We start from the raw sequence: 14914 nt of genomic DNA, 5'->3' as shown, positions 1-14914 counted from the left end.
CAAAAAATCGATTTTTTTTTATTTTCTTGTTAAATGATTTCATAGATATTAAATAGTTTCATTCATATCTGACTGCTTCCCATCTGAGGTCATCAATACTACATCTGATGTTCCACAGGGTTCCATTCTTGGTCCTATTCTCTTCTTAGTTGTTATACTAAAAACAAGATGACTACCATAAAGTGAAGAAATGAAGGACATTACATATTTTTTTTTCCATCATTTATTAACAACAATAAATACATCATTGTCACACGAAAGTAAAATAGGCGTAAAAAAATCACAAGGGCGTAAAAAAATTTTTTTTTCGGGAATCGACGTGATACTGAAATTCAAATGTAATTCATTATTAAATTATTGAAAAAATTTATTAAAATGTAATACTCAAAACAAAACGTTTGAATTTAGAAAAAATTCTTCCGTTAGTTAAAAAAAGTTTTTTTGTTTTTAGTATCATACTTTAATAACAATTTTATCGATTCCTGAAAAAAATTTTTTTTATACGTCCTTACACGGAAAGAACATGATGACACTGGATATTATCCCAGATTATACTCAGTGATATCTGTGATGAAAAAAATTTCAGATTGTAGCTAGAAAAATCTAGATTATACTCATTGTAATCTGGATTATACTCAGTGTAATCTGGATTATACTCAGTGTAATCTGGATTATACTCATTGTAATCTGGATTATAGTCATTATAATCCGGATTATACTCATTGTAATCCGGATTATGTTCATTGTAATCTGGATTATACTAGTTACTATCTAAAATTTTTTTTTCACAGTATAATCTAGGATGATATCCAGTGTTATCTTGTTCTTTCCGTGTAAGGCATCTTTAACGCAATATTGTTTCTATATTTTTATAAACCAGAAAATTTAATAATTTTCTTTTTATAAATATTTTTATATTGTCACTAGTCACATATTTGTGTAAAGTTTTTTATTATTTACAGTTCGATACTGTAATAATAGAATTTCTTTTTCGGTCTTTGTAGTACTTGACTTTTAAAAAATTTTCAAAAAAAGAATAACCGAAAACAAATTTAATTTTTCATCAAAATTTAGTACAAATTTCTAATTATATTTTATAAGAATTTAACAGTTTAGCTAAAATACATAATTTCAGGTAAAAAATTATAGGAAAAACTTTACACAATGTTTTATTTCAATGCAATGGAAAAACTTTTTACTCCACTCTGAATGTAATATTTATCACACATTTTTTATTTGTTTAAAAAAATATACTTCACATCTATAACATCAAATTTTTATCAACAGTGCTGAGAAAATTTAGTTCTTAAAAATTCATATACTGTACGGTAAAATTGAATCACAGAGATTTTTCTCAAAATTTAAACATTTCTTCTTTGAACAATTTAAACTTACTAGTTAGAAATAATCAACATTAAATATTAAAAATTACACACTAACTTCATTACCGTAAAAAATATGATTTTTTTCTAAATCAAATACTTTTAACATTAACAATAATTTTTTTTTTCGAATCTTAATTTTTCGTATTACGGTAATCAATAATTTATAATTAAAAAACAATTCATCACACAAATGAAGTTTTTTTTTTATTTTTTTAATAGACTTTAACAATTCAAATCTTACGCAACAGTTAACAAAGGCAACAATATTTTTTTGAGAAGAAACTGTACGCTCCGAAGAATATAGAAATAGCGCCAAAAGTAACAATTTTTAAAACTTCACTCTCAATAAATTTGATATAATTTTTTATAACGTAATTTGTGCCTTGAGGTAGTTCCAGCGTGAGACTACAAACTATTTTTGGACATATTTTGTTAATTTTTCTGTTATATTAAAAAAAATTGGAAAAAAGCTTCGAAAAATAAAAAAAGAAATTTTTTTGATAAGCTTATTAAAAAAGTAGCACTTTATCATTTTATTGTTCAGGTATAATAATTAAAAAAAATTTTTTTTATCATTTTTATGGTAAATAAAGACTTCACAGTTGTTCTGATCACAATATACACCACGCTGGAACTACTTTAATAACCAGAACTTCATGGTTCAACACAAACGCACAAAAAATGTGAATTTGGAGCGAATAATACTTTATATTTTCATATTTTAAAAAGTACTTAAAGTAGTTTTGTTGTTAAAAATTCCCGAAAAATTTTATCAGCCAAATTTATGTCCCTGGAACATTATTTTTTTTTTTTTAGTTTTTCAAAATTCAACAAATTTCTTTGAAATACAGTGTATTTTTCTAATTATTAAAATTTTTAAACTTACAATAACTTCGAAATACTAAAAATTAAATTAAAAACATAAATTTCATATTTTTTTTTAAATATTTACTAATTAAATTGTTAAAATTCGAGAAATAAAATATAATTAAATATTTTTATCACAACATTACTATACTTGAGCATAATTTGGATTAAAACTTCCACAACTAAAAAGAAGAATTGAAAACTATCACATAAACATTAATAGGTTAACAAATTTTCTCAAAATACCAAAAAATCCCGAGTGAGTACTTTCCACTTCAGACCACCAACGCAGCGCCACTTCCAACCTATTAGCTCTAAGCGCGCGAAGTTCAAATCAAAATTTCTACAATTCGTCAACTACGACCCCCGCAGAAGGATTTTCGTCCGCGCGGATAATTTTTCTAGACTTTGTCTTGACCCTGAATTTCTTTGGCTTGACTTTGTCTAATGAAAAGCCATTTTCCAGCAGCCTTCTGAGGCGCGTGCGTGATCTAATGCAGTACCACCAGTACTGTAATATTACTAGAAGAAAGCCAAGTACATTTCCGACTGCTAGCACGATAAAAATACCACCGATGTTTCTGATGTGAAGGCCTTCGCTTCTGTTTATCCGCTCAGGACAATTGTACACTCTTTTGGGGTTGTTGTCCCACCATTTTTTCTTCAGTCTTTCCATTGTGTAATTCTTCTCTAGTTCGATCAAACTGAAGCAAAAAAATTGTGATTTATAATTATAAAGTGAGCTTTATTCAAAGTTAAACGTTGAAAAAATTGGTTTTTTTGGAAATATCTAGCTTTCGATTTAATAATTGATTAATAAATTAAAAATTACACTTACGCATGGTCAAATAGATCCTTGATAGGAGACCACGATTGAACGGCAATAGCATACGGTTTCTTCGTAAATTCCCCTTCGAATAGAGAGAACGAGCAGTTCGTCAAAGCCCAATAGCGCAGCTCAGTAGACTCCGCAATGAGTGCAAAATTTGAATCATTGGGGTACGGAGGAAGGCCAAACATTCTTTTTAGAGCATCTTCCTTTGATACTGGGTAACCATATTCGTTCATGTGAGAAACTATCCTTGAGAACGCATCGTCTATTGGGTAATCCCAAACCGCGTATTGAGCTCGTTCTCTATCTGTTAGACTGTCGTTTAAACTTATGCCTTTCCATATGCTGTTGAAGAGAAAATATATAAGTTCTTCACGCAGAAAAAAATTTTGTTAGGATAATTTAAGATATGTTGTGGTGGCAAATTCATTTGTTAACATAGGGATAACAAATCATATGTTAAAATAAGAAAATTTAGGTTGTAACAACTTATTGATATGTTATGACAACAAAACAGTTTTGTTACTATAGCAAAATTTTTTAGTTGATTCGACAAAATACTTTAGTTGGTATAACAAATTTTTTTGTTGAAACAGAAAAATTATTTTATTAAAATAACACAGAGAATTTGTTGGAGTAACAAAGACAATTTGTTGAGAAAATAAAGAGAATTTGTAAGAATAACAATGGAAATTTATTGGAATAATAAATAAATTTGTTACAGTAAATTTTATAAGAATACATTTGAAAAGCAACAAAATGATTTTGTGAGAGCAACAAATTGATTTTGTGACTTAACAAACTGATTCGTTAGTACAACTTGAAACATTTTTTTAGTGCAACTAATCGATTTCTTGCTATAACTATACTCATTTGTTACCATTACATATTTTTCAGTTATCTCATCTTTTGTTACACGCTTTTTTATTAGCTTCACTTGTATATTTGTATGTTTGTATGTTTGTAACCGACTTCTTTGGGCGCGATTTTGACGCACTTTAAACGGCCAGATTTCGTTCAAACTTTCTAGATTTATCGAGGACCGATGACAATACACTAATTTGATAAAATTATTTCATTTTTCAATTTGCAAAGTAAGATTTTTGTTAATTAATATAATTTTCATCTATAGTCGATAAGGCAGAAATTTTAATTTTCCAACCATTATCTTTAGACGATTTATCTAATATTAACAAAGTGCATGCTGGTAAGTTAGTTACCAAGTAATAGTTTAATATTAAAAAAACAAGCTATTATAAATAAACCAAACTAAAAGGTAAAAAATAAATAATAGTTTAAAAAAACTAAAAACACGCTTTTTATAGAAAACCGAACTAAAAAAATAGAAAATAAGTTTTAATAAATTTAAATTAAGAATAGTGTTAAAAATTTCAATAAATGTAATTAATAATAGTATAAATAAAAAAAAATGAATTTTATTTTAAATATCGCGTGGGGTGCTTTTTAAGATATTCTAAAAATGATATTCACTCTACTCATATCTGTCGATAAAATATTTATATCTATTGACCCATGCACCCCACGCTTTTTTTTAAAATAAAATACATTTTTTTTTATTTACACTATTATTAATTACATTTATTGAAATTTTTAACACTATTCTTAATTTAAATTTATTAAAACTTATTTTCTATTTTTTTAGTTCAGTTTTCTATAAAAAGCATGTTTTTTAGTTTTTTTAAACTATTATTTATTATTTTAACAAAATTGTTTTTATGAATTTAAGGAGGTCCTTTCGTCATCAATGTTAAATAAAAAATATTAGATTATGCATAAAATTAATTTTTATCTAATAATTAAAATTCTTATTTATCGACTAGTGACGTTTGATTTATTCTTCACCGTAGAAATTTTCGGAAAAATAATTTTCAAAAATTTTAGTATTTTTTCCGAGTTTTACGAGAAAATCAGACCTTAATAACTTTCTCGAATTATGGTATTAACGATCGATTAGATGGGGTAGAAAAAAACTCAAAATAAGGTTTTCGAAATATTCAGGTTTCATTTTTTGCAATAAGATATATGCACAGAAAAAAAAATTTCCTGACTGGAGAACAAAATTCTTGGGTTAAGAAAATTTTCGGCTGCCTGAACTTTCAAAATTCTTCGTTACTCCCACTTCAGCAATTATCGGAGCTTCCGGGCGAACTAGTCGAACATTAGAGTTAGAAGTGGAAGGGGAAGGTTTTAAGTTCAAGAAGGTATAAATGCGGGTCCCATTATCGTTAGCGGTCATTACTAAGTAGTTTGTTCAACGTGATTCCACAAATTTCAAGAATGGCTTCATCGAACAAAACCGACAACGACAAAGAAGACCAGGAGAAGCGGCTCAGAGACGTCGTAGATCCGATGAGGGGTCTGACTCGGGAGGACGTGGAGGAAATTTTGCCCTTGATGACCAGAGAGCAGGCTCAGGTCGTCAAGCGATATGTGGCGGTCTTGAGCCGTCTTCATTTTGGGGAGTCGCGAAAACCGAAAAAAGAGTGGCTCAGCAAATATCTGAGAGATATTTCGAGGCTGAAGCCTTCTCAATAAGAATATTGAGAGAAAATAAGGTTACTCCTTATAAAAATGGCCTTTTTCAAGGCCGCAAAATTTTTTAATACGTAGGCTACTTGTCTTGTTTTTTTTTTTTTTTTTTTTTTTAATAAATAAACTGAAAGAAACATTTCTTGACTGGAGAAAAAAATTCTTGATTCAAGAAAATTTTCGGGTGCCTGAAGGAAGACCGAAGTTGTGTTGGCCAAAGAAAAATTTTTGTTAAAATTTTATTCTTGGTGGAAGTAATTTGTTCTTAATTCAAATTATCATCAATACTTGATGCAATAAATTTTTATATTTTATCAAGATTTTTAGATACTTTAGAGAAGCAGCGCCATCTACTTCAGCTGAGAAAATTCTCACTTTGAGAATATTTTTCTCTTAAGTATTCGATAGCTATTTTATATTATTTTTGCGTGCAATTATAAATATTGAATGAAAAAAATAATTTAATATTATTTGATCTTCTCATTTGACATGTTAACCAATAACAATATTAATCAAAATTTACTATCAAGATATTTAATTTTTTGGAACAAGAGAAAAATTTTCTCAAGGCAAGAAAATTTACTTCTATCAAGAACTAAATTTTTTGGAGCAAAAGGCTGAATTTTCTCAAAACAAGAAGTTTCCTTGACTTAAATAAATTTTCTTGGATCAAGATCCGTATTTCTTAAAGCAAGATAACTAATTTTGTTGAAATAAGTGAAATTTCATGTTTTTTGAAAGTAATATCTGAAATTAAACTATTTATTTCAACTGACAAAGTTCATCACCCGTAGACACTAACTAATATTGAGAGCTTGATAAAATCAATTGATCTTGATCAATTGATTCGACTTTAAGCATTTTAATAAAAATAATTATAAAAGTTTCATAAAAACTTACTTATAGAAGCTGTCCTCTATATCTCTCATCCCGACGAAATAGTTGTAAGCATTAGAACCCACAATAGGCGCGTACTGGATCTTGAACTGTTCTCTGACCTGATCCCAAGTCTTGATAGTCGGTTGAAGTCGGCCTACAGTCGTAGAAGCTGCTAAATTAGCGGAATAAGCGGCGACAGTGATGAACCCAAAGCCCCACCAGCTACAGGCGAGGATTTGTCCAGAAAAATTCTTGGGTGGAGGGCCACCTCCCGACGGCGACAAACAAGACAACGTGTACCAAAAGCTGTTTCTTAAAGTGAAGATACGTGTGTGCTGTGTAGTACATTTGCCATGCGGGTCGTTGCGAAAGCTGTATGGTGACCATCGGTCGAATATGTAAATCAGAATACTGGTCGATACGAAGGCCACAAAGCTGCTGGCCCAAACTTTCCAGCTCATTGATTTTCTGAAGACGAACAAACTCGTTGAATCCAATCGACGATTCGTTATCAGCGAGTAACCAACGGGCTCGTAGAACGGCACCGTAAAATCAATTACGTATTCTCGTGCTGCTGTCACCGACAGGGCACCCAGTGCAACATCAGCTTTGTGTGTGATTAGTTCATTTATCATGCCGTTCCATTTACCATCGTTGCTCAGTGATCCATATTCGCCATCTGGAGATTCGTAGATTTCGAAGCTGAATTTTGTATACATTTGCATTTCTTTCAGCAAGTCGATGCAGATGCCTTCCCATTTCTTCGTTTCTTTGTTAAACTCTATGAATGGCGGCCTTTCTACTGTAACAATCTTGTAGGTTGGGACTGGATCGTATTGGACGAGAGCTAAATTAGCTTTGCTTGTGAACTGAAAGTTAGATTTTTGAAATTATTGAAGTAAATTTGATATTTGTATTGCACGCCTCATAACGCGAAGCGAAAAATAACTTAGAATGTATTTTTAAATATGTTTAAGGGGTATTCTGGTCTAGAACCATGAATTTGAGGTCATTTTTGAAGTGTCGTAAAAAAAAAGGGAATCATTATTTTTACAATTGATTTTTAACTTCCCGCTAAGAAAATTGAACATTTTCAAAAATTTGGAAGTTATTGTTTTTACCCCGTTTTCCGAAAATCGACTTTTCATCAGATCTTGACGTTTTGAGGTCCTAGAAAGCTTCCCTGACTATTCCCGCGATGGTGTCTGTATGTCTGTATGTATGTGTATGCATGTAAACCTTTCATAACTTTTGAACGGCTTGGCCGATTTGATCGTGATTGATGTCATTTGAAAGAGCTTGACCAAACTTAGATTTTGAATACAATTTGGACCGATTCCGACGGGTAGATTTTGAGGAATCTTAAAAAATCTACGAAAAAAAATTTTTTCAAATCAAGTTTTTTTTTAATAACTTTTAAAGAGCTCGATCGATCAATTCCAAAAACTAATCAGCTCTTAACATTGAAAAACCACGTCGATCGTCACCAAACCGGTCAAAATCGGTTGATTCGTTCATGAGTTATCGTTGACGAAAGAAATCGAATAAAAGCGTTTTTTTCGAATTACACTGAAACTTCCGGTCTTATAAATTTGTGTTTAAAAATGTATCATAGAGATTGAAAAACTGCATCGAATGCCGCCAACCACGTGAAAATCGGTTCATGCATTCAAAAGTTATTGCGGTTTGAAAATTCAAAAAATAGTGTTTTATTAAACTTCCATTAGACTTTTGAGCTCGGAGAGCTCAAAACTACATGAAAATTATATTTTTAAGCTCTTCGAGTTCAAAAACGTAATAAGCGCAATTTTGAGCGCTTAATTACGAAAGTAGCGGGAAGTTACAGGGATGGCCTTCAGGGTCAACCGTTTTCCTAATTTTTTTCTAATGTAAGCTTTGCAGTTTTTCTTCATAAAATCTAAAAATTTTCTCATAATAAATTAAAATTTATAATTACATTTGAACGCTTTGAAAAATTCCTGAAGAAAAATACTTTTTTCAAGTTTTCTAAAAAAATTTCAAAAAGAAAAATCTCATTTAAAAAAAAATCCTTACCATGACGTTAAAAATTACTTTAGAAATCTCCTCCCCCCCCTCCTATCTTCTGTTGTAATGTAGAATTTATAGATTTCTTATGAAAAATATAAATTTTCACTAGTAAAACTATAAATTTAAAAATTTTTTCCTGTAATTTTGAAATTTTAAATGCAATTAATTTATTTTAATTGATTCTTAAATTTTCTTTTTATATATAAACAATATTCCACTCTCTTTGGCACTTAGCCACCTCTAATTCACAATGCTTTATTCTACTCCAAGCCCTCTCTTTTAAAAAGGATATATATTTTCATAATAGCTCCGACAAAGATAAGTGACATTCAATCTACGATTTGTATAGGTTTTTTCGAACAAAGTTCCTTTCATACACACTTCATTATAACAAGTGAGAATTTTTTGTCGAGTGTATACACTTCTACACTTCGATTAACACCTACAAAAATGTGGCATTTACTTGCGTCGCACAACACTCGGATATTGAACTCTCAAAGGAGGAGTTTCAAAAAAGTATACTTATAAAGTCCTTGTAGTTTCTTTTAGAAGGTAATACTTTAATTAAAAAAATTCGGTCAAATGCCTTTGTGAAAGAGACTTTTACTTATCCGCCAGTATTTTTTTAATTAAATAAAATATTTTCATTCATAAAATAGTTATTTTTACACCAAAGTTTGTTATTTATTCAATGTGGGATTAAAATAAATTCGTAAACACGTTATTGAAAATAACTTATATACTCACCGGTGAACGAATATCGACATTCCAGAGACCCAAATCGTCAGAGAAAATAGAATTTCCATCGTTGATAACCACTATATTGACACGAATATTAAATTCCGCGTGATGCTCACCGTTATTTTCACCCCAATAAAATCTAGTGAATGTCGGTTCAAGTTTATTTGTGGTTGCGTTACGTAATTCACCAAGCAAATCAAAATTATGAGTTCGAATATTATTGCCATTGTATTCTTCGCATGTTATAAATCGAGGTTCCAAAGAGGTTGGCCAGGATTTTTTTTCGATTGCTGATTTCATGGCTCTAATTCCGATACGGACGACGTCGTAGTAAAATGCCACTGTTAACCAGACTGGAGGCAGTAAATTCTGGGCAGTCAGAGATCGAAGATGCGCTTGATTTGATCCTATACCTGTAAATGAAATTATATAGATCTAGATCTATCAATAACCTCTATTTAAAGAAATTTGGTCATTGATCAAGTGTGACCATTTCTGATCACTGATTAGTGATCATATCTGACCTTTGTGACCATTTATGATCACTAATTAGTGATCATATCTGACCTGTGTGACCATGTCTGATCACAGGTCAGTGGTCAGAGTGTGATCATTTCTGGACTATGTGACCATCTCTGATCCCTGGTTAGTGATCAAGACGTGATCATCTCTGACTTATGTGACCACATTTGATCAGAAATGATCTTTTTTGATCAGTGGTAAGTGGTTAGATGTGATCATTTAGATCTGATTGTGTATTAAAATATTTACTATTTTGAAATAATATATTACTACGCTTAGTCACTGATCATTAGCTACATGTGATCATGTCTGATCACTGATCACATGTGATCGGATCTGTGATCAAGCGTGACCATGTTTGATTATATGTGACTACGTCTGACAATGATCGAGTGTGATCATGTTTACTCATATCTTGCCATGTCTGATCGCTGATCAAGTATGACCAAGTGTGATCATTTATGACCATGTAGATTTGGTCAGATCTTTTCATAATCTTTATTTAACAAAATTCGGCGAAATATAATCAGACATGATTTTATCTGGTCAGATTTTTATTTTTTTCCTCGGAAAAGCAAAGCATCATTAATTAAAATTTATTATTGAAAAATAACTATATTTAATAAACAAACTCGAATAATAAATCTTATTTATTGAAATTAATTTATCAATAGAGGTGTGCGAATCTTAATGGAATTGAATATTGAATAGTTGGAAACTTTTCAGAGTTTCAAGTACTCACACTCCTACTCATAAACCAAAGCGATCAACAGTTTATTGGGCGGAGAAGTTTATAAAAATATTTAATTCATCGAATTAATTTTATATATAAATATTAATTTGATAAATTTAGTATTAATCTTCGTAACAATCGAACATAAAAAATAATATTTTTTTTTTTAAATCATAAAATTTTTGAAATTTTTGGAATTAAATTCGAGGAGCCTTAATGAGTTTTGGCTCTTGGAGTTTTTAAAAAACAAAAAAATTATTTATTTAATGAAATAAAGTAATAAAATTACTTTCGTATTTATTTATTACAGTTTACTTTTTTCCGTGTGAAATATTTTCTGTGCTTATAGTTGTTGATTATTCTTAATTTTTTTTTGATTTTTCTACAAAAATGAAAATTACTTGAAATCATAATTAAAACAAATAATTCTTACCGTATCTATATCCCGTTAAGTTTTTATCATCCGCAATATCTAAATAATTGGTCAGCGTGTTTTCATTACCAAGTACAAAGTAATTAACAACATCAAGGTCCCGTATGCGATCCAGCTGCTGTTCGATATCTGGATTGTTGGCTTGGGCCTGAACAACGATATGCTGTGAAGAAATATTCTGCAAGAGACCTTTGTACATCCGATTCTTGACATAAGTGTCATCAAAAATAATAGCGACATTGGATACGTTTTTTTCACAATCCAATTGCCTGAAAGCTTTGGGGATAAGATTCACCGGAGGCATTATTTGGACCAGGTAGTTCGTCTGGTTCGCAGTCAAGTTTTCCCAATGCTTTACATCACCTCGCTGACCATACCGGGCTGAAATTTTTGGAATCCCAAGGAAGGCTGTGAATATGTTGACTGTCTTTGAGCCGAAGTAACTGCGTGTTGTGTCAAGAACCAAATCTGGAACTCCTGAAGTTCCGCTTTTGACTGTTGAGTCCCAGACGCCGCAAACTTGGTCCAAAGCTTCTTTTGGCTCGGACTCATTCAGTTGGACGACAATCACGTTTCCTAAGACAGTCGGGTCCTTAGCTCTGATATCCGCCAATGCGATATCTATGCTCTGGTTTGCTAAATCGTTTCCTTGGTCGTTAATTACCACTGAAAATTTTTTAATTACTGTCATTAGTTTTTACAAGCAGCAATTTTATTAAAAATTTTAAGGAGGTCCTTTCACTCCAATTGAGTCACAACAACTGTAGTAGTCAATATAATAAAATAAACGATATAATAAAATAAATAATCCATAAAAATTCCTAAAATAAAAAAATTGATAGTATATAAGGTATTAGATCATGCATAAAATTAATTTTTTATCTAATAATTAAAGTCCTTATTTATCTACTAGGGAAATTTAATTTATTTTTCACCTGATAAATTAAAAAAAAAAAATAGATGAAGTAAAAAAAGCTCAAAACAAGGTTTTCGAAATATTCATGTTTCATTTTTTGCAATAATTTTTTTTAATTTCATAAATTTTTATTTTTTTTTAAATTGGTTGTTTTTTTTATGTAGGGGAGGAGAGAGTCAATCGAACTATTCGAATTAAAAAATCGAAAAAATCGAAAAAATTGAAAAAACGCTTCATGCTCTTAGAATTAAATTTTACTATGTTAAACTCGGATATAATCAAAATTTGAAATCATTACTATTAATAAATTTTGAAAAATTGAGATTTTTTTATTTTTAGGCATGTAAACTTTTCTTTCGGCTGGTGAAAAATTGTTTGATATTTCAATTTTTGAATAAATTGATTAAGTTTGAATTGTAGTCGTTGTAGATACTTATACTTTATAATCCTCAACTTTGTTTATAGTGATATAATAGTTTATTTATTTATTATTTACTATTAATTGTTATAAAATTATATGGGGTCAATTGAACCAGCAGGCCCGGGGACGATTGAACCATACGAAGAAGCATGGGACATACGCACACATCTTGACTCTACGTGAAAAAACTCAGGGAAATAACCTAACAATTTTATGAACTGAATTTATAATGAAAATTATTTTTAAATTGATTTTTAATTATTTAATATAATATCTGTGCATTAAAATGGTGCAACAGTAATATTGGCAAGTAACAATTAATATATTATTTATTAAAAGTTAGGGTTTGAGTTTTAAATATTATTGGTTCAATTTACCCCAAGCAGTGGTTCAATTGCCTCTGAGCGGGGGTCAATTGAACCATTTGACGCGTTTGGATAAATTAATAATTTTTAAAAATTCACGTTGTTTATTGACTAATTTATATATTGATAATGATAGTAGACATAATAAACTACCATTCCAAGAAAACAAAAATTATTATTTAGTTTTAATTCGAATAGTAAAAAATTACTAAACTTGTTTCGGTTCAATTGACCCCCTTCTCCCGTACTTATCAAAAAAATCAAAAAAAGATAAAATAGAAATTGTATCTAAACAGATAAAAGTCAAAATTTTTTCCAACTTTCCAAGGCAAAAAAGCTATCAAAATCTTTATTTTTTTTTCACGAAATTTTTTATTATAAATGCGCCGTAAAAGCAAGTAGAATAAAAAAAAAATTTTTCAATATGTTAATCTTTCACCTAGTTATGGCCCGAAATGAGATTGACCCCACTTGTAAATAATTACCAAAATTTTTTTTTTAAAATTCTTGAAAATTTTAAAAAATTTCACATTTTACGAATAAATTTTTAAAAATCCCAGATAATTTTTTATTTCACAATTTTTTTTCGATCACGTACATTTATTCTCAAAATTTTACCGAAGTCGATTAATTTAATAAAAATTCCAAAAATTTATTTTTTTGGAAAAAAAATAAATCATCTATATTTTTGAAATATTTGACAAAAGAAGGTAAACACTTCAAGAAAAGAACCAAAATTTTAAAATAAAAAATAAAAAATTCGATTTTTTTAAAAATCTTATATTAACATTGAAATCCCATTAAAGTTTTGAATTTTTTAACTCGTTCAGAAATAAAAATCCGATGATAAATAATAAAAATTAGAACACAAAAAAAAAAACATGAATACACAAATTAACAAAAATTCGAAAGAATACATACGCAGATTTACTGGCCTGAGATCGGTTGATTGCTGGACAACTTGTTCAGTGAAGACGAACCATGGCCAAAAGACCAAAACCCTAAAAATGGCACACCAGCGGAAATTATCCATGATGTTGAACGGACGAGTGCATCAGGATGTTGTTCGTAGCTCTTGATGATACTAGGTAGTGGTAGCAAAAGTCCTGGGTGACCAGATACCCGGGAAAATAGTGTTTGCAGGTCGGTTGCCGCGGGGATGACCCTACGGATCCACCACATTACCTCTTATTTCCTTTGCCCGGGCGCATTTTACGTTCGTCAAGCCTATCAGCGATAGTCCTTTCGCTGACGTGTCTACTGCAATTGTTTTTACTTACCCGGTTATTGTTATTGATATGTTACTTTGACGCATTATTGAACGACACGTATGCCTCCTCCGTTGCGCATTCCGCAGGAAAAACGTCAAATGAGCAGGGGAGCGCGTCAGGGTAGCAAATTGATACTTTTCAAGGTCGCCAAAGTTTTGAGAGATTTTTAAAAATTTTAAGTGAATTTATAAAAAATATTAGTATACACGGAAAGAAAATTATGGGAACTTTTCCGATACCATTATGGGAATGGTTCCTATAATGCTATAGGAATGATTCCTATACTATTACAGGAATCATTCTTATACTATTATAGGAATGGTTTCCATAATTTATGGGAATAGTTCCTATATCATTATGCGAACTATTCCTATAATGATATAGGAAAGATTCCTAGAATATTATGGGAAAAAACATTTCTTTTTAATTTCTCTCATTTTCTTATGCACACAAATTATTGAATGTTTATTATTATTATTATTATTATTATTATTATTATTATTAACATTTTCGTAAATATAAGCTCATTCTAATTTTATACTCATCGAGACCTTTCATTTGAGTACCCACATAAATTTTTGTATATATCTTATATATATAATATTTATGAAATATATAAAATATATGAAAAATTCAAGTGGGTACTCAAATGAAAGGTCTCGATGAGTGTAACATCGGGATGAGCTTATATCTTTAAAAACGTCAATAATTAAGAAATTACATTGTATCTGGTCAACTAATGATATTTTTAAAGATATAAGCTCATCTCGACATTACACTCATCGAGACCTTTTATTTGAGTACCCACATCAATTTTTCATATATTTTATATATTTATATATATGTATATATATAAAATATATCAAAAATGTATGTGTTAGTTAACAAAATATATTATCATTCGTTAATTAGTAACATTTTTGTAAATATAAGTCCATTATGATTTTATA

General features: G+C 29.9%; 1 protein-coding gene across 1 annotated transcript; it reads right to left on the bottom strand.

Annotated features, from left to right (window-relative positions):
• Positions 1–266: 266 nt before the first annotated feature.
• On the bottom strand, positions 267–14521 carry LOC141525479 (ionotropic receptor 25a-like). The gene is made up of 5 exons (XM_074239994.1): positions 10992–14521; positions 9310–9716; positions 6535–7382; positions 3091–3429; positions 267–2956 (listed from the first exon to the last, which is right to left on the bottom strand). The coding sequence occupies exons 1-5, from the start codon at positions 11680–11682 to the stop codon at positions 2596–2598; spliced, it is 2646 nt and encodes an 881-aa protein (XP_074096095.1). The 5' UTR covers positions 11683–14521; the 3' UTR covers positions 267–2595.
• Between the last annotated feature and the right edge of the window lie 393 nt (positions 14522–14914).

This window comes from Cotesia typhae, unplaced genomic scaffold (assembly GCF_013202065.1).
Source record: "Cotesia typhae breed Kobodo isofemale line unplaced genomic scaffold, CoteBio_Ctyphae contig_26, whole genome shotgun sequence".
Classification (NCBI taxonomy): domain Eukaryota; kingdom Metazoa; phylum Arthropoda; class Insecta; order Hymenoptera; family Braconidae; genus Cotesia; species Cotesia typhae.
This window is presented reverse-complemented; position numbering and strand designations above follow the sequence as displayed.

Bases quoted from the DNA above. Each gene is read 5' to 3' on its own strand.
- LOC141525479 (XM_074239994.1), bottom strand. From the start codon at position 11,682: ATGACAGTAATTAAAAAATTTTCAGTGGTAATTAACGACCAAGGAAAC. The intron at 3,430-6,534 runs GTAAGTTTTTAT...TCTCTTCAACAG, and splicing joins ATAGAGGACAGCTTCTATAA to CATATGGAAAGGCATAAGTT. The intron at 2,957-3,090 runs GTAAGTGTAATT...TTTTTGCTTCAG, and splicing joins AAGGATCTATTTGACCATGC to TTTGATCGAACTAGAGAAGA.